The sequence below is a fragment of the Trichomonas vaginalis genome, chromosome III, assembly GCF_026262505.1.
Source record: "Trichomonas vaginalis G3 chromosome III, whole genome shotgun sequence".
Classification (NCBI taxonomy): Eukaryota; Parabasalia; order Trichomonadida; family Trichomonadidae; genus Trichomonas; species Trichomonas vaginalis.
In genome coordinates this window covers 22,483,934-22,505,591 of record NC_067205.1, presented here as the reverse complement: position 1 = coordinate 22,505,591, position 21,658 = coordinate 22,483,934, and the positions used below count along the sequence as shown (strand labels likewise).

The 21,658-nt window shown below is 33.1% G+C and overlaps 14 protein-coding genes and 1 pseudogene across 15 annotated transcripts, besides 2 other annotated features; 3 read left to right on the top strand and 12 right to left on the bottom strand.

Moving 5' to 3' along the window:
* Nucleotides 1-13,988: part of a mobile genetic element that runs on past the window's edge.
* TVAGG3_0745240 (organellar and viral DNA polymerase type B) lies at nucleotides 388-1,302 on the bottom strand (the record flags this gene model as incomplete). The annotated part of the gene is made up of 1 exon (XM_001298848.1): nucleotides 388-1,302. One exon carries the CDS (start codon nucleotides 1,300-1,302, stop codon nucleotides 388-390), a length of 915 nt encoding a protein of 304 aa, XP_001298849.1.
* Nucleotides 1,827-2,489, bottom strand: TVAGG3_0745230 (uncharacterized protein; the record flags this gene model as incomplete). Its single annotated transcript, XM_051244990.1, has 1 exon — nucleotides 1,827-2,489. The coding sequence occupies one exon, from the start codon at nucleotides 2,487-2,489 to the stop codon at nucleotides 1,827-1,829; it is 663 nt and encodes a 220-aa protein (XP_051091577.1).
* Nucleotides 3,003-3,863, bottom strand: TVAGG3_0745220 (uncharacterized protein; the record flags this gene model as incomplete). The annotated part of the gene is made up of 1 exon (XM_051244989.1): nucleotides 3,003-3,863. One exon carries the CDS (start codon nucleotides 3,861-3,863, stop codon nucleotides 3,003-3,005), a length of 861 nt encoding a protein of 286 aa, XP_051091576.1.
* Nucleotides 3,901-4,485, bottom strand: TVAGG3_0745210 (His-Me finger endonucleases family; the record flags this gene model as incomplete). Its single annotated transcript, XM_051244988.1, has 1 exon — nucleotides 3,901-4,485. One exon carries the CDS (start codon nucleotides 4,483-4,485, stop codon nucleotides 3,901-3,903), a length of 585 nt encoding a protein of 194 aa, XP_051091575.1.
* Nucleotides 4,638-5,222, bottom strand: TVAGG3_0745200 (phage tail repeat-like family; the record flags this gene model as incomplete). The annotated part of the gene is made up of 1 exon (XM_051244987.1): nucleotides 4,638-5,222. One exon carries the CDS (start codon nucleotides 5,220-5,222, stop codon nucleotides 4,638-4,640), a length of 585 nt encoding a protein of 194 aa, XP_051091574.1.
* TVAGG3_0745190 (uncharacterized protein) lies at nucleotides 5,241-5,396 on the bottom strand (the record flags this gene model as incomplete). Its single annotated transcript, XM_001298847.1, has 1 exon — nucleotides 5,241-5,396. The coding sequence occupies one exon, from the start codon at nucleotides 5,394-5,396 to the stop codon at nucleotides 5,241-5,243; it is 156 nt and encodes a 51-aa protein (XP_001298848.1).
* On the bottom strand, nucleotides 5,416-5,817 carry TVAGG3_0745180 (uncharacterized protein; the record flags this gene model as incomplete). Its single annotated transcript, XM_051244986.1, has 1 exon — nucleotides 5,416-5,817. The coding sequence occupies one exon, from the start codon at nucleotides 5,815-5,817 to the stop codon at nucleotides 5,416-5,418; it is 402 nt and encodes a 133-aa protein (XP_051091573.1).
* Nucleotides 5,834-6,793, top strand: TVAGG3_0745170 (uncharacterized protein; the record flags this gene model as incomplete). Its single annotated transcript, XM_051244985.1, has 1 exon — nucleotides 5,834-6,793. One exon carries the CDS (start codon nucleotides 5,834-5,836, stop codon nucleotides 6,791-6,793), a length of 960 nt encoding a protein of 319 aa, XP_051091572.1.
* TVAGG3_0745160 (uncharacterized protein) lies at nucleotides 9,305-9,667 on the bottom strand (the record flags this gene model as incomplete). The annotated part of the gene is made up of 1 exon (XM_051244984.1): nucleotides 9,305-9,667. One exon carries the CDS (start codon nucleotides 9,665-9,667, stop codon nucleotides 9,305-9,307), a length of 363 nt encoding a protein of 120 aa, XP_051091571.1.
* TVAGG3_0745150 lies at nucleotides 11,322-12,384 on the bottom strand (annotated as a pseudogene). Its single transcript has one exon. A coding segment is annotated over exon 1 (1,063 nt).
* Nucleotides 13,026-13,356, bottom strand: TVAGG3_0745140 (protein of unknown function, DUF4106 family; the record flags this gene model as incomplete). The annotated part of the gene is made up of 1 exon (XM_051244983.1): nucleotides 13,026-13,356. A coding segment is annotated over one exon (331 nt), but the record flags the coding sequence as incomplete, so codon positions are not given.
* Nucleotides 13,989-13,995: 7 nt separating the features above from the next.
* Nucleotides 13,996-14,048: a mobile genetic element.
* A 221-nt stretch (nucleotides 14,049-14,269) lies between these two features.
* Nucleotides 14,270-14,698, bottom strand: TVAGG3_0745110 (nucleoplasmin-like domain family; the record flags this gene model as incomplete). The annotated part of the gene is made up of 1 exon (XM_001302537.2): nucleotides 14,270-14,698. The coding sequence occupies one exon, from the start codon at nucleotides 14,696-14,698 to the stop codon at nucleotides 14,270-14,272; it is 429 nt and encodes a 142-aa protein (XP_001302538.1).
* Nucleotides 14,699-14,853: 155 nt separating this feature from the next.
* TVAGG3_0745100 (protein serine/threonine kinase protein) lies at nucleotides 14,854-15,880 on the bottom strand (the record flags this gene model as incomplete). The annotated part of the gene is made up of 1 exon (XM_001302536.1): nucleotides 14,951-15,880. One exon carries the CDS (start codon nucleotides 15,878-15,880, stop codon nucleotides 14,951-14,953), a length of 930 nt encoding a protein of 309 aa, XP_001302537.1.
* A 1,213-nt stretch (nucleotides 15,881-17,093) lies between these two features.
* TVAGG3_0745090 (uncharacterized protein) lies at nucleotides 17,094-17,657 on the top strand (the record flags this gene model as incomplete). Its single annotated transcript, XM_051244982.1, has 1 exon — nucleotides 17,094-17,657. The coding sequence occupies one exon, from the start codon at nucleotides 17,094-17,096 to the stop codon at nucleotides 17,655-17,657; it is 564 nt and encodes a 187-aa protein (XP_051091569.1).
* Nucleotides 17,658-18,006: 349 nt separating this feature from the next.
* Nucleotides 18,007-21,172, top strand: TVAGG3_0745080 (surface antigen family; the record flags this gene model as incomplete). Its single annotated transcript, XM_001302535.1, has 1 exon — nucleotides 18,267-19,937. One exon carries the CDS (start codon nucleotides 18,267-18,269, stop codon nucleotides 19,935-19,937), a length of 1,671 nt encoding a protein of 556 aa, XP_001302536.1.
* Between the last annotated feature and the right edge of the window lie 486 nt (nucleotides 21,173-21,658).

The following is a 21,658-nucleotide window of genomic DNA, read 5'->3' as shown; positions in this document are numbered from 1 at the left end:
ACACAAAACTCATGAAATTTCATACGGAATTCAATAAAAATAATGTTTATGTTAGAATGTTAGATCTAACATGTTTTCTAACATGTTTTCTAACATGGTCTAAAACATACAAAACTCATGAAATTTCATACGGAATTCAATAAAAATAATGTTTAGGTGAAGAGGTGAGATTTCACCTGTTTTCTCACCTCTTTTCTCACCTCTTGAATTTTGTATAAAAGATATGATTTCAGGGATTTTTTTTACGAAGTGTCAAAGTTCTCTTCGTCACTCATAACAGTTATATAATGAAATTTGGTCATTTTACTCAGAATTCAGCAAAAAATAATGTTTAGGTGAAGAGGTGAGATTTCACCTGTTTTTTCACCTCTTTTCTCACCTGTTATTTTATAAGCGTTTTACATGAATTGTACGATGTATATTTGAAATCCTGAACAATTTCGTAGCTTCTATTTCTTCTTTTAGTACATCGAATGTTTTAACGATACCGAAAGTTTCTTTATACTTCTTCTTGACATCAGATAATAGGAAATCTTCTGCTGTTGGATAGTTTTTGTTCAGAAATGTCAACATGTTCATTTTATCTTCTGCTGGTTTTTCTGCTTCTTTCTTTAAATCTGCATAGTCGTTTCGCATACGTTCTATCTCTTTGACGGAGTAGTTATATTTCCTCATTGCTGCTTTACATTTTGAACATTGCGGGTTCATTTTTGCGTTATATTCTGAAACCTTACCTGCTAGAACAACTAAAGCGTCAATGGTTTTCTTTAACTCAAAACATGCAGGTTTTATCTGTTCGTTCCATACTTTACCTCTTCTATCTTTATCTCTTATCTGCCATACACATTTTGCAACTAACGAAACAAAGTTGTCGTAGGTCTTAAACTCCCCAGATTTATATATGTCAGAGATGTTCTTATATAACATGTCGCAATCTTTGTCCATAACCTTATGGTTGCAATGAAATCCTAGAAACTCATAATTTACCTTTCGTATGAACTTCTTTATTTCTACTGAGTCAGTCAGTCTGACTTCTATTTCATCGAATTCGGGAATAGTAAGCTTTTGTTGTTGGATTTCAGGAAGTTTGGGTAGATGGTCGATGAGGTCCTGCATGTCGTAAAGATACTGTTCATTTGTTTCATCTTTCGCACTACAGTCTAAATTATTTGTTAAAAGTTCTTGCTTTATCTTCTGGATTTCTGTTTCGAAAGTATATGAAGAAGGAATGAAGCTTTTCATCTCTACTAACATAGATGTTGGATTCATGACTAAAGAGTTTGGTGCTGTTGTTGCTAACATGTTCTTACAATAAAAATAAAAAAATATTTTTTTAAAAAAACTAACTTTATTTTTTATGTTTTTTGTGAAAGTGTCAAAATTCATGAATTTCGAGAGTTTTCTACGATGTTAGAAAAGAGGTGAGAAAACGGGTGAGATGTCACCTCTTCACCTAAACATTATTTTTGGGTCTTTTACGCTCATTACGAAGAAGAAGTCTTAACAAAACATTTACGAAGAAGAAGTCTTAACAAAACATTTACGATGAAGAAGTTTCGACAAAACATAAACGAAGAAGTTTCGACAAAACATTTACGAAGAAGTCTTGACAAAACATAAACGAAGAAGTTTCGACAAAACATAAACGAAGAAGTTTCGACAAAACATAAACGAAGAAGTTTCGACAAAACATAAACGAAGAAGTTTCGACAAAACATTTACGATGAAATTCATGAAAATCCAACGGGTGAAAAAACATGTTAGAAAACATGTTAGATCTAACATTCTAACATAAACATTATTTTTGTCGAAAAAAAATGGTTCATTTACTCACAATATTTTTGTACAAAACAACCCCAAGCTTTTAACCTCTCTTCTGCAGCTTCTAATGCTATCTTAGCGAGTTCATATTCTCTAAATTCTCTCTTTAAATCTTCTTGTTCCCATTGGTCTAGTTCGTATGGAGAATCTCTATAACCAGAACATATCTCACGTTCATGTTCTATTTGTTTTTCATGCATTTTTCTAACTTCTTCTTCAAACAAAGGTTTTGCATTCTCTACTGTATCTTCAAGTTCTTCTTCATCTAATTTCTCATGAACTTTCTTGTCTATGGAGTCCATAATTTTTCCAACTGCTATGCAATATTTTGGAGAAGCCCACATTGCTATATAGTTTACGAGTCTTGGGTCTACATACGTTCCTCTAACCTGTTTGATTTCATCAGGAATTCCTGCATGAACTTTGTATAAAAAGCAACCCGCCGTTTTCCGCGGGGTGGTATATTCTTCACAAAATGCCTTAAAATACTCTTCCCAGGACTTATTTTCCAACAACCTTCTAAAGTCTTTCCTAAACTGCTGACACATCTTTGTTGCATTTATATAACCATCCTTGTCTCTACGTAAGACTTCAATACCGTTGTAAGTGCCTTTTGTGAATGTTTCGCCATTAGATTTGTTCGTGAACGTTTTTGCTTCGACTGTCATTTCAGTACGTACAATAAAAATAAAAAAATATTTTTTGGTGGGACGTCGGACATTCGTTTATGGCTTAACCGTCGGACCACAACGATAAAAATCTCGACAAAACATATACGATGAAGTCTCAACAAAACATTTACGATGAAGTCTTAACAAAAAATATACGATGAAATCTATTTCCTGTGTTGTTGTCAAAATGTCATGTTGTCACACTTTTTCAAAAAGATGTTAGTTGACCGAGTGACCTGGTCGCCTAAAATATATTTTTTTCTATCTTAAGGAAATTCATGAAAATTCACCTGTTGAATTTTGTATAAAAAGCAACCCGCTGTTTTCCGCGGGTTGGTATATTCTTCACAAAATGCTTGTTTTGAGGTCGAGCCACTTTTGGCTCCACCTCTTTTTTCAACCAAAAACTCATTTTTGTCGAATTCAGCACAAAATTCATGAAAATTCAACAGGTGAGAAAACAGGTGAGAAAACGGGTGAAATCTCACCTCTTCACCTAAACATTATTTTTCAGTACTTTTTCAGCACTTCTCCGTAGTTATATATGAAAGACAATTCGAGATAAAAGTCGTAGTACAATGGAATAATATGCTGCACACCGTTTGTTGTGAACCAAACTTGAAAGTCAGAGAAACTGTTACTAGGTGGTTCGTAGAATTTAGAAGCAAAGTCATAAAAGTCCTTACCAATACATAGAAAACTGTTGTTGCTTGAACTGAAACTTGCATGACACATAACATTTTGAGGGTCAAACACGTTTCTATAAACTGTCAAATCTGCTGGTGGGCGTATAAACCAGAACGGACCGTCAGGTGGTAATGGTTCGTTCTGGTTTAGTAACCGAAGAAATTGTGCCCAAGAACGTTTGTCTACTTGCCAAAATAAAAACTGTGTATCTCTTGGAGGGTTAATTTCAATCTTTTGAAATGAAACGGTTGAGTTCATCTTGTCATATTCTAGTTTCAGATAGTATGTTCCATTTAGTAAAGAATCGTATTTTTCTTGAAATTCCCAGTAGTATTTGTTTATTTGAGTTTGAAAGTCATTTAGAGTCTTCTCAAGACTTTCGTCTGAACGAACTGTAAAGATTCTCATTTCATCAAATTTGTCTATTAGACCATCATGACCTCTATACCGCCCATGAAAATATACTGCGAACATAAACGCGTTAGTTCTTTTTGAAAACAAAACTTTTCTAAATCCTATTGCCTTTGCATCTGAAGGACTTTGAAGCCAACGAATTGGATAGTCAAACCTGTAAGTACGGGATGAAATTTCTTCATCTGATATATTCCTACCAGCGTTTGTAAAGATATAGTCTAACGGTTTTGTATCTGCTACTTTTGTTCTTTGTTTTTCAACCTGAAACATTTAATATATGTAAAAATATACTGTTTTAAAAAATGTTTTAAAATTGTATGCCATATAGCTTCTTGAATTTGTTAAGAAATATATGAACTTTTTTTCCATCTGTATCTCTAGCGTTTACATGAGCACAGCCATCCTTAGTAAAATATACTTGTAATTTCCTATAGTTTACGCCGGTATAAAGGTAGAAAGAGTCCTGTTCTTCGCTATAGTAGTAAAACTCAAACGTATGCTTACCATAGTCTGTAATTTCAATTGCTTCATCTTCTAGTTCGTCGACAAATTCGAATACAATATCTCGAAATTTGCCTCTGTTCTTATTGTTTTCAGAACAAGTGACCCAACGTAAATTTTCAAGTCTATTGTCGTTTCTTATACGGTTTATGTGGTCTACAAAAGGTAGATTGTTAGGATTCGGTATAAAATGAGTTGCAATGACAACATGTTTTAAATAGTGTTTTCCACCAATCCTCATCCTAGCATATCCGTCATTTTGCTCCCATTCGCTTAAAACTCTTTTTGTCTTTTTGTTTCTGACTTCAAATGACTCACAACAGTGAATTTCATATTTCTCATCTAACAAACAAGTTTCCCAACGGTCCTCTCCAACAAAATCGGCGTACATTTCAAATAAAATAAAAAAATATATTTTTAAAATAAATGTTTTAAAATGGTATGCAATATTTTATTTCTCATCTAACAAACAAGTTTCCCAACGGTCTGTTCCAACAAACTCAGCGTACAGTTCAAATAAAAATAAAAAAATATATTTTTCCTTTACTTTACATAACCACCAGCTACCAGAAGTCTTTGACGCCAACCCATACCAGCTAATGAAGGTTGACTTGGTTTAGTTTGGAAACTAAACTTTGGTTTTGGTTTATCTTCAGTTTTTGGCTTCCCTTCTTCTATCTGTTTTTCGTCACTTTTCGGTTCATCTGACTTTACTTCACTTGCAGGAACAGTTGTGTCGTTAACATCTTCGTAAATATCATATGCCATCTGTTTTTGTTTTCCTTTCAACTTTTTGTGTTTGTTGTAAAGTTTAGAATATTTCGACTCTAAGTCAATGAGATGTTCTATAATGAACTGTTGGTCGGTAAAATATACTTTTCCATCTGTTGTCTCGAAAATTCCTTCAGACTTCAATATTTTATTTGTGAGAGTCTGTTTCTTTTTTGAGATACTAGCCGTTCCATTTCTATGAAAAGTGACTTTATAGTTAGGGTTTGTATTTCCAGACCTGGCACCTTCTATTATTGAATTTTTCTCTTCATCTGTAAGTTCTTTGACAGGTTTTGACAATGGTTCTGAACTTTTTGTTTGTGGTGTCAAATCTACCGTTTCAACTTCTTCGGTCATTTCATCTCAGTAAAAATTTTAGTTTGTTTTGTTTTCAACTGGTTGTTTAGGTTTTTTAAGTCGGTCTAAAACTTCCTGAGGTATAGGAAGAACTTGACAAACACGTGGTTGTGTAACTGCTGGAAGTCGACAAATCCATCTTGAACCCATTTGTCTCAATGCTGTATTGTTCATTTCATCTCAGTAAAAAACTTTACATTCCCCAAGTTTGAGGTGGTTGCGGTTGGTTATTGTTTACCCACTGTTGTGCATGGTTATATCCTCTGTTAAAGAATCTTTCACCTTGGTCCATATAGTGCCCTGCTTGGTTATAGTAGTCATTTGCTTTGTTATAGTAGTTTCCTGCTTCTCTTCCTACATTGTCCATCCATCCTTGAACTTTTCCTCTTGTTTCAGGATTTGGAATAAGATTTGTTGCATCTCGTGCTACATCCCAACCTTTCTGTACAGTTTGTATAATAGGCTGAGCTTTCTCTTTCAGTATACCTAATGTACTCAAAATCTTCCTTCCAATTCCAAACGCACCTCTGGCTATTGTTCCCACTGCGGGCAAAAATCTGGATGCAACTCCTGCTAATGCGCCAAATAAACCCATTTCTTATAGGATAAAAATGACGAATCCAAACAAGGACCCCTATGTTTCTAAGGCAACAAAGAAAGCACTCATGGTAAAAATCTTTAGTTCAACACCAAATGCTTGGTTTATGGATATCTTGGAAAACATTCCGAGAGTTAGAACAGATGGACCACCATACTGGCTAATATTTGTCGGTCAAAACACAAGATACTGTGAAGCCATACCATTGCAGTCCAAAGCTATTTTAGATGTGAAAACTGCTTTGACAATATTTGTTGACAAATACCATCCAACAAAACTGACATCTGACCAAGAAAGTTCTTTCAAATCAGACGATATTAAAAACTATCTGCGTTCAAAAAATGTAAACCAATATTTCATTGTCGACCAAAACCATTCTGCTCTTGGTGTCATTGACAGTTGTATAAAAATCTTAAGAGACTTAAACCAACCACAAGGTGGTGAGGTAGATGAAATGTCATATGACGACAAGTATAGACACTTCTCCATGGCAAAGATGAGACAAGTTTTAAATATTTACAATACCCGTAAACAAAAAGGTTTGGGAAACCACTCCCCCGAAGAAATGAAAAACAACCCTGACTTAGAGAAAGACTATATATTTAATAGTTTAGTTAAGAGGGATAGACAAGAAAGAATGCCAGGCTTCAAACTTAAGAAAGGCGACAAAGTAAAAATAGAAATACCCAAACGCGACCCATATGAAAATACTATTGACTATGACAACAATGGGAACTCGACAGGTACTCACATTCGTGTTCGTAAAAATAGAAGAAAGTATACAAGAGAATATTATGAAGTTTTAGGCAAACATGGCAAAATGTACAGACTGCAAGCAGAAGATAAAACTACTATTGTCAGACCTCGTTTCAAACTTGTCAAAGTTCAAGGTGGTATACTTTCAAAAACAGTTCCTAACAAATATAAGACAACTCCTGACGAATATGCTAAAGAAGTTGAAAATGACGACTAAGCATTTCTATACCATGCGTAAACTGTCATGTAAGGTGGCATGTAGTCTTTACTTTGTCCCGTTGTTTGCGTATATCCTGAAACGTTATGTGTATGGCTTCCTCCTCCCTGAGTGTCATCCCAGTAACAATTTATAGCAAAATCAACGTCGTCTTTAACATCATATCCTTTACCTTTTGTCATTCTTGACCAATCCCAATATCTATGCTTATGCCAACCTTCTAGAGATGTAGTTAAATCTACGTAGTGACTATGCGCAGGTAAGTTTTCACCTGAAATCGTTTTACTTCCACCTGTTTCCTTTGAAGAGTTTGCACAATACAAAAACCTGTCGACTATTTGAGTCCAAGTTCCAAAACCAAGTACTACTTCTGGTTTGGTAGAGTTCATTGAAACATACAATGAGCCAACCGGGTAAATAAGATTCGGCAAAATTTGTTTAAGCACATTGAGTTCCTGTCTTAGATGTATAATACTATTGTCATTAGATATCAAAGTATCTACAAGACTTGTTGCCGGTGGTATTGTTGGAGCTTTACTTGGCAAGGTTGTGTTTAGTGTAATATCATCTGCTGTAAAAGTTGTAAAACTTGTATGTGTATGTCCAACGTCACTTTTCCTGTTTAAGGTTTCTTGTAAGTCTGTAATATTTGCAATGGTATGTGTATGTCCAACGTCACTTTTCCTGTTTAAGGTTTCTTGTAAGTCTGTAATATTTGCAATGGTATGTGTATGTCCAACGTCACTTTTCCTGTTTAAGGTTTCTTGTAAGTCTGTAATATTTGCAATGGTATGTGTATGTCCAACGTCACTTTTCCTGTTTAAGGTTTCTTGTAAGTTTGTAATATTTGCAATGGTATGTGTATGTCTTTTTAGAATATTCGTTTTCAGCTCTTGTCACTTCACTTGACATTTTATTGTCAACATATGTTTTGTCTGCTAGTTCTGAGTATGTTCTTTTGTTGCATATGTTGCATCTGCTCTGTCATGTCTCTTCTTGAACTTTTTCAATGACATACTCTTTGTCAGCTTTGTGTTCTCTTTGTTGCATATGTTGCATCTGCTCTGTCATGTTCTTCTTGAACTTTTTCAATGACATACTCTTTGTCAGCTTTGTTGTCAACATCTGCTTTCAAAAGAAGTTCATCTATAGGTTTCTCGTTTAAAGTTCTTTTTGTTGGATTTATACAAACAGTATGGTTCTTACTGTCTTGAAACAGAAACTCGTCTGTCATTGGGTTTAATGTCAGTTTTAAGTTCCTTCTTTCAATGACTCAGATATCTTAGAATAGTTTGAAAAGTTTGTTGTGTTCTTATTTAGAGCTTGCAAAATGAGTTGTCGGTTGTGTTGTATTTCTCTCATAGACGCTGTTTCATTTGACATTTTTATTCTAGATAAAATATGCTTCCAATAGAAAAAGAAAATTCAAGAGTTGCTACAACTAAACCATTAGATGAACTTTTTACGAATGTCGGTCAAAAGTTTGAGACAGAGACCGTAAAACATGAAGGCTATCGTTTTGACTACCCACTAAGATGGTTAAGAGACCCATCCGTCACAAAAGCTATTGGCTTTCGTAGAATGAAGTTCATTTCAGAAGCCATACATGGGTTCCCATTTACGGTCGCTTTTGAAATTCGATACTATAACAAAGAAAAACATACGTATGAGAAATTTGAACAGGGAAAACTTTTACAAGTGAATTTGCTTGTAAACTTAGAAACAACTCTTCAAGCTTTTCAAGAAAAAATAAACGATATCTATCTCGAATATGCAAAACAGTACAACATTGACGAAGGAGAGTACCATCTCGATATTTTATATGACAGGAAAAATGCAACTGTTAAATTCAATAGAATAGAAGACCTTGGAGAAGACGTTTATATTTCTACAAAATATAACAACTTGGCATGGTATAGATTTTTGAGGATGTTAAATCAGCCTGCAGAATATCCAGTACACCCGAACTTTTATGAAGTCGAAAACCCTAATGGAACATATGAAAATGTTTTCGACTCAGATGCTATTATAGTTCATGCTTCATTTTCTGGTGCACAAAACTCTTTTTTATGCTTGGCAAATGACTTTTACGAAAAACCTACAAAGCTATATGAACCACCGAGTGGAAGTATTTCGGATTTTCAAGTATGGTTTACAACAGATGGAAGAAAGAGAATAGTTCCATTATACCATGCGTTTTACTTAGAACTTAGTCTCATATACAACTACTATCGAACGGTAAAAATATAATTTTAATACGGTTGAGGTGTTGGATTTGGTTGCCAACTTGACTGTGGTGCAGGTTCAGGCTGTTGTATAACAGGAGCTTGTTCTTCTGGTTCAGGGTCTTTAGGTATAATACCAACGAACTGACCTACTCTTTTGCCAATATTTTTGACTCCGTTCCATACTCCTCTTCCGACAGATTTTATTCCATTCCATATACCTCTTCCAACATTTCGAAAGAAGTTTCCAATACTACTGAAAACCCATTTTACTATATGTAAAAATCTAATGTCCACCTAGTCTCTTACGTTTCCTGTTGAGTTCCATAGCATTCTTTAACTGGAGCTCATACATTCTATTTCTCCTCTGGTAGAAAACATACTCTGGGTCAACTCCTGTGTTCGCGTCATCTGCATAGAGTTGTTTATATCCCACTTCAGGGTTTGTATAAAACTCTTTCCATCTCATATTTGCATACCATGGTGGCAAACCTAACGCAGCGTCATTTGACATGGCAGTTTGCATTTGTACATCTGTTGGCACTTGACCATAGTTTGCCATTGCAGTTTGTATTCTAACTTCATTTGGAATATTCTCTGGGTTTGGTTGTCCAGGTTGCTGTGCATTCGCTAAGTTCTGTGCGTCCATTTAATATTAGATAAAAATATCTCTTACGAGTACATATACTGAACATTTGCAGGCATTGGTTCATCTTCATATTCTCTGTACTTTTCTGCCACGTCAAAGAAATAAATGACACAATGGAAAAAACCTAAAACAAGTAGTCCTATTTCAAACCACATTTACTTACTAGTAAAATTTCTTTGTTATGACACTTTTTCCGGTTTATAGGACCTCTCTCATATTCTATCTTGTCATATCTAAACTCATAGTCATGTATGTCCTCTAACCATCTCATACACTTTCCAAACCACTTTTATCGGATGTAAAGTAAAAGCATGGATGGTTATGTAAAACGTCTAAAGTTTCTAAAGAGTCTCTCAAAGTCCAGTCTACTTGGTATTGAAAAATCCCATGTGTTAAAGAACGGCGGGTCCACTATAAAGAAAACATTTCCTTGTCTTTATATTTTTCATACAACTCTGTCCAATGACATCTCACAAACTCTATACCCTCAATATATTTTTCTATGTTCTCTTTGAAAACATTTGTATAGTTAAGATATAAAACTTTTGACATAAGTGTTTCAATGTCATGAACTCTTATAGCACCACTATATAATAGTCTAGCAGATATACTATCCCAGTCAATATACTCTGCCTTTTTCAAAACCTCTCTGACAGTATTTTTGTTATCTAATGGTATACGTTCCATCTTACCTATAGGTATCTTTTCTTTCAACTCACTCAATATTTTGTTTGTGTCTGGTATATGTTTGAGACGGTTCATATAGTTGTCGAAGTCATTGCATATAATCTTTGAGTCAGGAAATACAGTATGGCACAAATGAGATATATAGAAACTTCCACCGAACAAATCTACAAATGTTAGACCATTCGGTAGTTTCTTAAGTTCTCTCAATAGAATATCTTTACATCTACTCTTATTTCCAAAGAAGGGTAACGGTGGTTTTGTAAAATTCATTTTATATACAATAAAAATGTTTTTTCCCTGAAAAGTGACAGATGTTTTATTGTGACTTCTTCGTAAAGACTTTGTTGAGATTTCTTCGTAAATGAGTGTAAATGACCAAAAAATAATGTTTATGTTAGAATGTTAGATCTAACACCTTTTCTAACATGTTTTCTAACATCGTAGAAAACTATTTCATTTTCCATACTGGTCCAAAAATATCTGCATCTTTCATATCTTTCAATGGCATTAAAGCCGCGCTGAAAATACCAGCTACATCTGGTTCACCATTCACTTCCATTGCGTCTACAACTTCTTGGAATTGTGGTTGTAAGTTTATGAACCACTATCCGGATTAGCTTTATGACCCATCTCATTGTAGTTCCATCGTCTGCAGAAACAAAAGTAGGTTTGTTTCCATATTGGCTAGGTTCTGAATGAACTTTAAACAATGTTTCATTTCTATATGTTTTGTTGAAATTTAACCTTTTATTTTCACCGAGTTCATCCAAAGATTGAACGTTATATGCTCGTAAGTAAAAAGGATTGTTGTATTTGTGTACATTATCTTTCAGTACTTCCATTCTATGCTGGATTTTCATCTGATGTTGGAGTCTTTTGTATGTCGGCGAACATTTTTCGATATTCTTCTACTATGTCAGCTGAATTTTTCTTAGACTCTTGGAAAGATTCCATATTCTCCGCATACTCTGTTGAGGGTCAAGATTTTTCGGCTGTTCCAAATCTTCATCTAGTTCTGTGAAGTTAGTTTCCAAAGGAGGGACTTGTTCGTTTCCTTCTGGCTCTTCTAGCTGTTGTTGCTGAACTATTTCTTCCATGTCTGGTTGTATCTGAACTTCTTCCTGTGGAGTTTCTTGTACCTCATCTGCTGGCATTTCATATATTCGAGACCGTTTTTAACAAGTTCCCTATCTAAGTCATCCGGACTCATAACTTTCTTCTTTCGTTCCGTCTCTATTTTTACGCGTTTCATGAAGAGAGTTGAATTATCGTTTAGCTCTGACACCAAATATCTTGGAGTAAATTCAGTCATGTCATTTGGATGATATGCTATTAAATCATATCCCTTAGCGAGCTTGTATTTTCCAGGTTTGAAATTATATCCCATTTGGTGCTGAACCATAAAGCTAAATAGGTTCGGGTCAGTATTTCCTTCCTTGAACTTTCTAATAGCTTCTTTATATCTGTCACTAAAGTCAAGAGTATCTGGGTAACCATAGTCTTCCTTAAGCATTTTTAAGAATTCTTGGTTTCCTTGTTCTCTACTTCTTTTATGTCCTTGCTCTGTTTGTGGTTGTTGCTGTGCAGTGTTTTGAACTGTTGGTTGTGGTGCAGTGTTTTTGAACTGTTGGTTGTGGTGCAGTGTTTTGAACTGTTGGTTGTGGTGCAGTGTTTTGAACTGTTGGTTGTGTGCTGGTTTTGGTGCATGCCTGTGTCTGTGTCCATGTGACGATGTAAATGTTTTAGGTAGTCCTGGTGCAGGTGCTTCTCTTGGAGGGTTTGGTGGTATATAAGTTCCACTAGCTAGTATATAAGTTCCACCAGCTGGTATATAAGTTCCACCAGCTGGCACATATGTTCCATCCTGCAGCATAATGTCCTACCTGACTTTTCGTTTTTAAGAAAGCATTTACTAGGTCTGTTTTGGTCTGTTGTAACTCTTTTTCTTGACTTTCCACAACAGTTGCTCTAACGGCGTCATAGGCACTTTGAACTGCCTGTCTCGTTGCTGCATCTGTTATTTTCGTCATATTTTGTGCTACTTCTCTTAACTCGTTGTCGAAACCTTCAGACTTCAGTTTCTTTCCAGATGAGAAGTCGTTCACTAGTTTCACCTTACTATGAAGAGCTTCGAAGGCGTTCTTAAAGTCAGCATTCATTAAAGCTTCATTTGAACTGTCTTCATCCGCTTGTATTTTTGTCCTTATTGACCCTATAAGTTGGGCTGCTTTAGCGTTGGCTTGGGCATCTAACCAGTCATTATTAGCTTTTATATATTCTGCGCTTTTCATTGCCTTTTGCATGGCTGCGTCGTTATTTTTACTTTCTTGTGCTAAGTTTTCATACTGTACGGTTTGGTTTTGCAACTGTAAAAGTTTTCTTGCCTTTACATTTGCTTCAACTTCTTTTTATACTCATCGCTATCCATATATGTCTTCAGGGCTTTTTGTTTATTTCTTCATCTTTCAGTACTTTATATTGAGTAGTATGGTTTTTCAAATTTATAACATCTTGTTCCATTTTTGCTACTTCTGCTGCTTTTTCTGACACTTTTTTCGCATATTCCTCTGTACTTAGTTCTTTAGTTGTTCTTCTTTCTTCTTTTTCTCTACGTTTAACTCATTGAGTTTCTTTGTGTGTCTGTCATATTCTAGTTTCTTTTCGTTTTCACTTATTTGTTTCTGTATGTCTATGTTTGACTTTTTGACATCTGTTATTTGATTTTTGAGTGAACTCAAATTCATTTGACTTTGAGGGTTATAAGCTGTTCCGTCTGCAGCTCCACCATAGCCTGCCATTTTCGCTAAAAGTGCCGCTCTTAAACCTCCACTCTGTGCACCAATAACTCGGTTTAAAAGCATAGGGTTGCTTGACATTTGTTGCAACATAGTGGGGTCATTCATCATTTGTTGTTGCAACTGTTGTTGTGGTGTCAGTTTTACTATTGGATGTTTCAATGCTCCCTTCCTCTTACGTATATTCTTACGTAGCTTACGTGGCATTTTAAGTGAAGTAAAAAACGGTTTTTGACAGATGTTTATATGACACTTTTGTTCAGCACAAAAAACTACTCGGTCAAAGTGTTGTCGGTTTTGTAAAATAACCATCCTATCTTGTTTTAAAATGGAGAAAAGGCTTCTCAAAGTATACTTCCTTGGAACGCCTGTAACTTTTTCTGTAGCGACGTTAGACCCTTACTTGTCCGGACAAAGTTATACTATTTTGAGTGCTCTACAAAAAAGTCAACGGCGACGACTCTCATATTCTATCTTGTCATATCTAAACTCATAGTCATGTATGTCCTCTAACCATCTCATAACGGTTTCCAAACCACTTTTATCGGATGTAAAGTAAAAACATGGATGGTTATGTAAAACGTCTAAAGTTTCTAAAGAGTCTCTCAAAGTTTACTTCCTTGGAACGCCCGTAACTTTTCCTGTAGCGACGTTAGACCCTTACTTGTCCGGACAAAGTTATACTAAACTTTTTATGGGCTAGAGGGCACGAAGTGCCTGGAAGGCCATCCCAAGAAAAAAAAAAAAACTTCATTATACTAAACATCTTCAGGGCTAGAGGGCACGAAGTGCCTGGAGGCCCCACTACCTTTTTTTTTTTTTTTTTTTTTTTTTTTTTTTTTTTTTTTGAAATAGTCAAGTTACAATTTTTTTCTAAGATGTCTTATATCACTATAATGAAAAAATGAGCGTTTTTAAAAAGCCGCCGTTTGAGAGGAAAATTGAGAGCCCCGATGAATACTTTTTGACATTGTCAAAAACTTTGAAAGGACAAAAAAATTTTAGTGTCAGAAAGTTTACAAATGTATACTTTCTGACAAACAGACTCTCAGAAAGTACTCAAACTGCGGTTTTTAATTTCCGCACTTTTTTTGGCGACCTTATATCGAAAAGTGTGTAATTATTTTTCTTCCTTTTCATCTTCTTCAGGAATATCCTCTTCTTCCTCTTCATTGTCTGGTTCAAATAATCCTGAAACATGGATATCATAATCTCCATCATTTTCAAGTGTAACCTCACTGAATTTGGAAAATGTCTGAGAAACTCTTGTTTGTTCGATTTTTCCTGGAATTAATTTTGCAATTGGAGTATCGTATGTTAAAACATCCTTTTCGGCTTCACTTGGATTTTCCACAGCGCGTGAAACTTCTTTTACATGAGCAATTAAAGTTGATTCTTTTGGATTTGCTGATTCGTCAATTAATCCATAAGAAACATTTGAAATAATGCATGTAGCATCTTCTGGTATATCTAATTCTTGCTTTTCATGTGGTCTGACAATGATTCCCCAGAAAGACTGGGTGATTTCGACTGATTCGTCCTCAGACATTAAAAAGTGTCAGTTCAAAACTTTATATCCAACTTGATATTACAGAACAATATATATACATCTAATAAGCTCTTGTTCCGTCATGTTGAATTGCTCTATATTCAAGTATTTCGAAAGTATGGAAAATGTTCCATTTGATTGCGTATATTTTTGAAGTAAAAAGGAAGAATTACACCAGTAAAATACACTAACATTTAAAAAAAATATAAAGTAACAAAAATATTATAATATTATGGATCAAATAGTATTGAATCAATACTTCTGTAGTATGTTTCGTTTTGTTGGACCGAAAGATCCCTTCTTCTTGAATACGGTTGAGCCAACAAGTTTGATCATATTATAACTTTGAACAGAACGTATCTTCTGAGGCTTAGCATCATTCTTCAACACATATGACTGTGTGTGGAATCCGAATATGCCAAGTCTGAGGAGTTGATCAACTGTAGGTCTTTCAGCCGGATTGCGTTTTAAGCAAATGTCAATTACTTTATTGATTTCGGGGTTAGAATCTGATAAAGGAATGTAGTCAGCTGCTAATATAGCCTGTAATATTTCATCTTGGGTATATCCGAACCAAGGAGGAAATCCGGTATACAAAACATAAAGGGAAACTCCGAAAGACCAAACGTCGGCTTTATATGGATCAAATGGTTCTTTCAAAAATATTTCTGGAGCCATATATAAAAAGCTACCGCCGAAATTCGTACTTGTTTTTGAATTATTCTTAGAAGATAAACCAAAATCACCAACTTTTGCTCGCCCGAATTGGTCAAGTAGTAAGTTGCTTGGTTTCAAATCTCCGTGTGAAATGTTCGCTTTGTGACAGGTTGACAATAAATAAAGAACTTCTTTAGCGTATTTGATCAAATCTGCTTCTTCCATTTTTCCTTGTGATTTTATGAAAGAGTCCATTGATTTCGGGCAATATTCCATTGTTAAATACACAAAATCACCAATTTTCTCATAATTGTAAAGTCTAACAATAAAAGGTGAATCAATTGCGCATAGTGCATCAACTTCTTCTTGATTAAAATGGCATGCATCTATGATTTTTATTGCAAAATTTTGATTGTACTGAAGAGAAAATACGAGATGAACCGAGCCAAAAGCGCCTTGACCGATCTCTTGTATGTAGGCAAAACTATTTTTTGTCATAAACTCTTCATCTAAATTTCCTTTCATCAATAAAAATATTGCAAAAATATTTGTAAATCTATCAATTTTTTTTGACATTTTAGATTTGAAGATGGTACTTTTAAGAAGTTTACGTTTAAAAGTGACATTCAATTTTTACGATGCGATTACAGATCCAAATTTCTCTATGTTTTTGATTGTTGGTGTGAAATATATTATATTCCAATTTTCCACAAAATCGATACGCATTTCTCTTTCTTTTTGATTTTCAAAATTCATTGTTTTGTATTGATTGTAATTTGCAGGTATTTCTAAAATTTGTTTTTGTCTATATTTTTGTGAAGCATTGCAATTTCGAAATGTTGAATTTCAATAAATTGTGAGATATTGCCGCTGAAACATCATGAATTATTGATATACTTTTATATTTTCAGCGAATTTTTCTCAAAGGCAAGTTTGAATCGCAATATTCATGATATTCTTTAAAGAGCTTATTTCATAGTTTATTTATACTATCTATCGAATAAGAATGCAGTTCAAAGTTTCCAACACTTGGTGTGGCACTTCTAATTAATCATTATTAAAATATTGAGCACCAAATTACAATTCACTTTGGTCGATGTGATATCTATAATATGTATTTACGAAATCAATTATGAAAATCGAGGGTAATAACATTTAAGACTATTCCATAAACACCAATTTATAATTAGAACAAAACTGCATTATCCTTTTGACTATATCCTTAAATTGTTAACTATTTATATCAAAATATATTGGAAATTTCAATTTTTGAAGAATCTTTGATTAGTAGTATATGATGCGGGTTGTGTGACTTTTTTTGTAATCGTAAGAATTCTCACATAATTGAATGATTTTTGAACATACTTCCGAATAGCAGATTTTAAAAATTTATGAATAATTTATAAAAAGTTTTTATTCCTACAATTCCTATATTACCATTAATAAAAAGAATATATTTTATAATAGTTTCATTTCGAACATGTTAAAATTTATCTGCATTTCGAAAAATTTTATTATAAATGATAATATAATTTATTAAATTAATATATAACTTATGAATTTTTACTTTTTGCATAGATTCCAAATATGGTGTCAATTTTTTAAAAATTTTGAATTCAATGAGTTATATCAAAAATAAAATTCTTGAATAGAGTAAAAAAATTTAAATAATTTATTTAAATATTTTCTTCTGACATTTTTGAATAATTTATTTTTTTTATTTTTTATTTTATAATAAATGAGTATAACAACTAATTCATTGAAATCTTTAAAGTTCACTAATTCAGAATTAGAAAATATTTTAGAAAATTTTGGAGACGGTTCTTATCCAACATATATGCAGAATGTGAAAGAGTTTTCCAGATTGTTGAATGAATTTAAATATAACGGACCAATTACTAAAAAGGCTATAATGAGATATTTATATCCCAAAAAAGTTGAAAAACAGGAGAATATTCCTCTTTATGGTCCAGAGGACCTGGGCTCAGAGAGCCTTGAAACACCTCCTGAATATTTTGAAGAAAAAATTAAACAGGATGAATATTATAACGATGAGATTGAGAAATTGGAACAATTAAGAAATGAAATAGATGAAAGAATTAGTGAATTGAGAAATGCTGAGAATGAAGTAGAGGGTTTAATGAATATCCCAGCTTCAGAATCAGAAGTTCAAAAATCACATGAGGAAAGATATAAAAATTACTTTTTGGAATCTACTAAAAATTTATTAGATCTTGATCCACTCATTTTCTTACGAATTAAAAAAATAAATTATTCAAAAATGTCAGAAGAAAATATTTAAATAAATTATTTAAATTTTTTTACTCTATTCAAGAATTTTATTTTTGATATAACTCATTGAATTCAAAATTTTTAAAAAATTGACACCATATTTGGAATCTATGCAAAAAGTAAAAATTCATAAGTTATATATTAATTTAATAAATTATATTATCATTTATAATAAAATTTTTCGAAATGCAGATAAATTTTAACATGTTCGAAATGAAACTATTATAAAATATATTCTTTTTATTAATGGTAATATAGGAATTGTAGGAATAAAAACTTTTTATAAATTATTCATAAATTTTTAAAATCTGCTATTCGGAAGTATGTTCAAAAATCATTCAATTATGTGAGAATTCTTACGATTACAAAAAAAGTCACACAACCCGCATCATATACTACTTTGATTTCAATCAATAGAATTTAGCTTTGGAAAATAAATTTGTGTCCAAATTTATATTTTTATTTGGTTGAATAATGAAAATAGCGTTTCTCCTTTCTTTTGGAGAGATTTACAAATTGCCAAGGGTGTCATTTTTTCAAAAGCTATCTAGAATATGTTCTATTTGTACGAAGAAATGGAAATGATTGTCGTTCTATAAGAGATTTCAGTTACTTATAAATGTTGCCATTATTGATATCTTCTTCAAGGTGTTCAGTTAGTTTCAGCTATACTGATTCCAATAAAACACTTGTTATATCAGGTGATGGTGAGTTTACAGCTGCAGATATTACCAAAATCTTTGGTGATCATAAGAATTTTACACATCTTCAAATCTATGGCGCAATCACTACTATTCCAGATTTAGCATTCAATGGATCAGAAGTTTTAACAGATATTGTAATTCAAGCACCAATTTCCAAGTTTGGCATTCAATCATTTTCTAACTGCTTCGCTCTTCAATCATTTACAATTCCTGAAACTGTTGATTCACTTGGAAATTCGTGTTTTGCTTCCTGCACTAACCTAAAAACCCTTCAATATCATGTCCATACAATGACTTATGGCGATAGTGCTTTCCAAGGATGCAAGAACTTAGTTTCATTCATTCAAGTTAATAACGATACCTCTAAACCAATCGAAGGAATGAAGCATTCATTTGGTCAGTCTTGCTTCCAAGGATGCGCCGCTTTAACAACTATTGCACTTCCTCCAAATACAGCATCTATGGGAGATAGCATATTCCAGGGATGCACAGCCCTTACATCATTCAATTCTACATCTGATTTAACAGAACTTCCAAGACTGGCATTCAAAGGATGCAACAAGTTACACACAATCAATATTCCAGATGTAGAAACCATTGGTGTCAGTGCATTTGAAGACTGCTCTTCTTTGAGTGCATTTACATTCAAGAACATCAAACTCATTAAGTTATACGCATTCAAGAACTGCAAGTTCAACTCAATTCCATTAGATACATTTGATTTCAAGATGGAAGGTTATGTTTTCTACCAAAACAATAATCTCAAATCATTCTCAATGCCACCAAGCATGGATGTTGTCCCTGAATTCACATTTTACGGATGTGGCTCATTAGATACTATTACATACAGAGGAAACATCAAAACAATCAAGAATTCCGCTTTCAGACAAGCAAACATTTTAACATTCGAAATTCCAAAGACATGTGAAACAATTGAACCATTTGTCTTTGCAGAAATGACAAGAGTCAATGGTTTCACAATTCCTCCAGAAAACAAATTCTTCTATTATGATGCTAATCAAAAGCTCCTTTACAACTATGACAGAACAAAGTTAATCCATTCAATCTGGACATCAAATGCGGCCAACCTTGTTTTCGATGAGCATTTGACATCAATCGAAGGATGGCCATTCACTGATTCAAATGTCCATACAAACTATACAATGCCAAGTGCTCTTGTTTCTCTTGGTGATGCAGTCTTCAGAAAGAACTCCAAATTAACAGTTCTTGCTTTCCCACCAAATCTTGAAAGAATTCCTACAAGATGCTGCTACCAATGTGAATCTCTTACAACAGTTTACTTAGGCAACGTAAAAGTCATTGGTGCTCAAGCTTTCAGTTACTGCACCAAATTGGCAAACATAGTATTACCACCAACCCTTGAAAGCATTGAGAACTATGCATTCGCTCAATGCAGTGCTCTTACAACCATTGAATTCCCGAAGAAAATCTCTGAAATCCAATTCGGTGCTTTCTATCAATGCAACCTTCAATATGTTGATGTTCCAGATACAGTCAAGTTCATGCCACATACTGTTTTCGCAAAGAATCCAAACCTCAAGTCCATTAAGTTCAATGGTGCTTAAACAGAATTAAAGAGCACATTCTTTGATGATAACAACTTACTCCAGATTACATTAATGCAAAATGTTGATTATGTACTTTGGCTGACCGTTCTTCATCAGTTCAAGTTTTCACTGGTGATTCATACAAGGGTGACACTTTTGCTGGTATTAAAGTTACCAAAGACCAATCTAAATGCACTCAAATGCAATTTGCTGATGCAATATTATTATATGTAAGGAAGTACAACATATTGGTTATTGTTTCTACAACAATTGCAGTTATTGTTGGTGTACTTTTCATTACATTCCTCATTACCAAGTATCTTACTTCGAAAGAAGAATATGAAGAGATTCAATAATTTTGACTAAATACTTAAATATATAGGATTAAATATTTCATATTTTTTAAAAAAAGTTTGGATATTTTGACTTTCATAAAATTACTTTGATGACATATAAGGTAGTCACAAAATCTAAGTAGTGAGGCTCTCAAAAATTGAACCGTACTCCATACAAAATTTGTGTACCCTCACTACTTAGATTTTGTGGCCTTCAATTGAGAGGTTAGTTTTGATAGAGCATGTTATAAAATTAAAAGGGAAAAATAAATAAAATTTAAACATTTAATTATATATAATGTAAGGAGTGTAATTCCAAATTTTCTAAAAACTATTCAAATTTGAGCATTTTTTTGGAAATAGTAAATCTAATATGTACATCTAATAACAACATGATTCATCACCTTTTCAAGCTCTGCAGTCAATTTTTTGAAATTTGATTGAAATAAATGTAGCAAAAATTACATTTCATTAGGGAATATATGAGTTTCTCTGGAAACAGGCTGATAAATTTTAAATTTTGTCCAATCAACATGAATGCATTGAGAAATTTGGATTGATTTTCTGGTAGAATCTGGAACAATTCAACCATGTATAAATGGATCATGTAATCATCATGAAATGTTAGTGTTAGAGTTCAAAAGAAACAGAATGAGTGGAAATCAAACACAATCTGAATAATTTTAAACGTATACAATCTTTAAGTTTGTATTTTGAATTCTACATATATGATTGTGTAATTTGTTCTTTCAAATTTTCGGATTCAGGCATGATTTGATAAAATTCATTCCCAAAAACGTCAATTAACAATTAAATTTAGTGTATTTTAAATATATATACGTATTATATTTTATAAATTATATTAAATTCGCAAAATTTTAAGTTTTAAACAAAAATAAAAAATGTTCAAAATATGAAATTATGCATAGGATATTAAAATTTACATGTTAGCAATTTTTTTGAATTGCTTTCAATTTTCATATTGAAATTTTTAAGATTTTTTTCTGAAATAATAAGCAAGAATATCAACCTAAATAATATTAAATTCATGCGTTAATTTCCCCTCAAAAGTCATTGACCGCCTCTCAATCTAGATTTTGTGAGTACTTTAGTATTTTGTGAAAATTAATCATAAGTTGTTATGAATTAAAGGTTTATCATAATCAAACATGGTAATTCCTAAGGAAATTATTCGTTGAGAAAAATATCAAAACAAATGAAATTACATAATGCGAAACAAATTTAAATTGTGAGTGTATTTATTATAGATATATCTAAGAGAACATTATGCCCACCGAAAAATATCGAAAAAAGAAATAGCTCCGGATGGGAAAAAGATATCTTCAATTAAATTTCAAATCAAAATTACATGTGTTTATTTAAGGATGTCAATTTGGAAGAAAA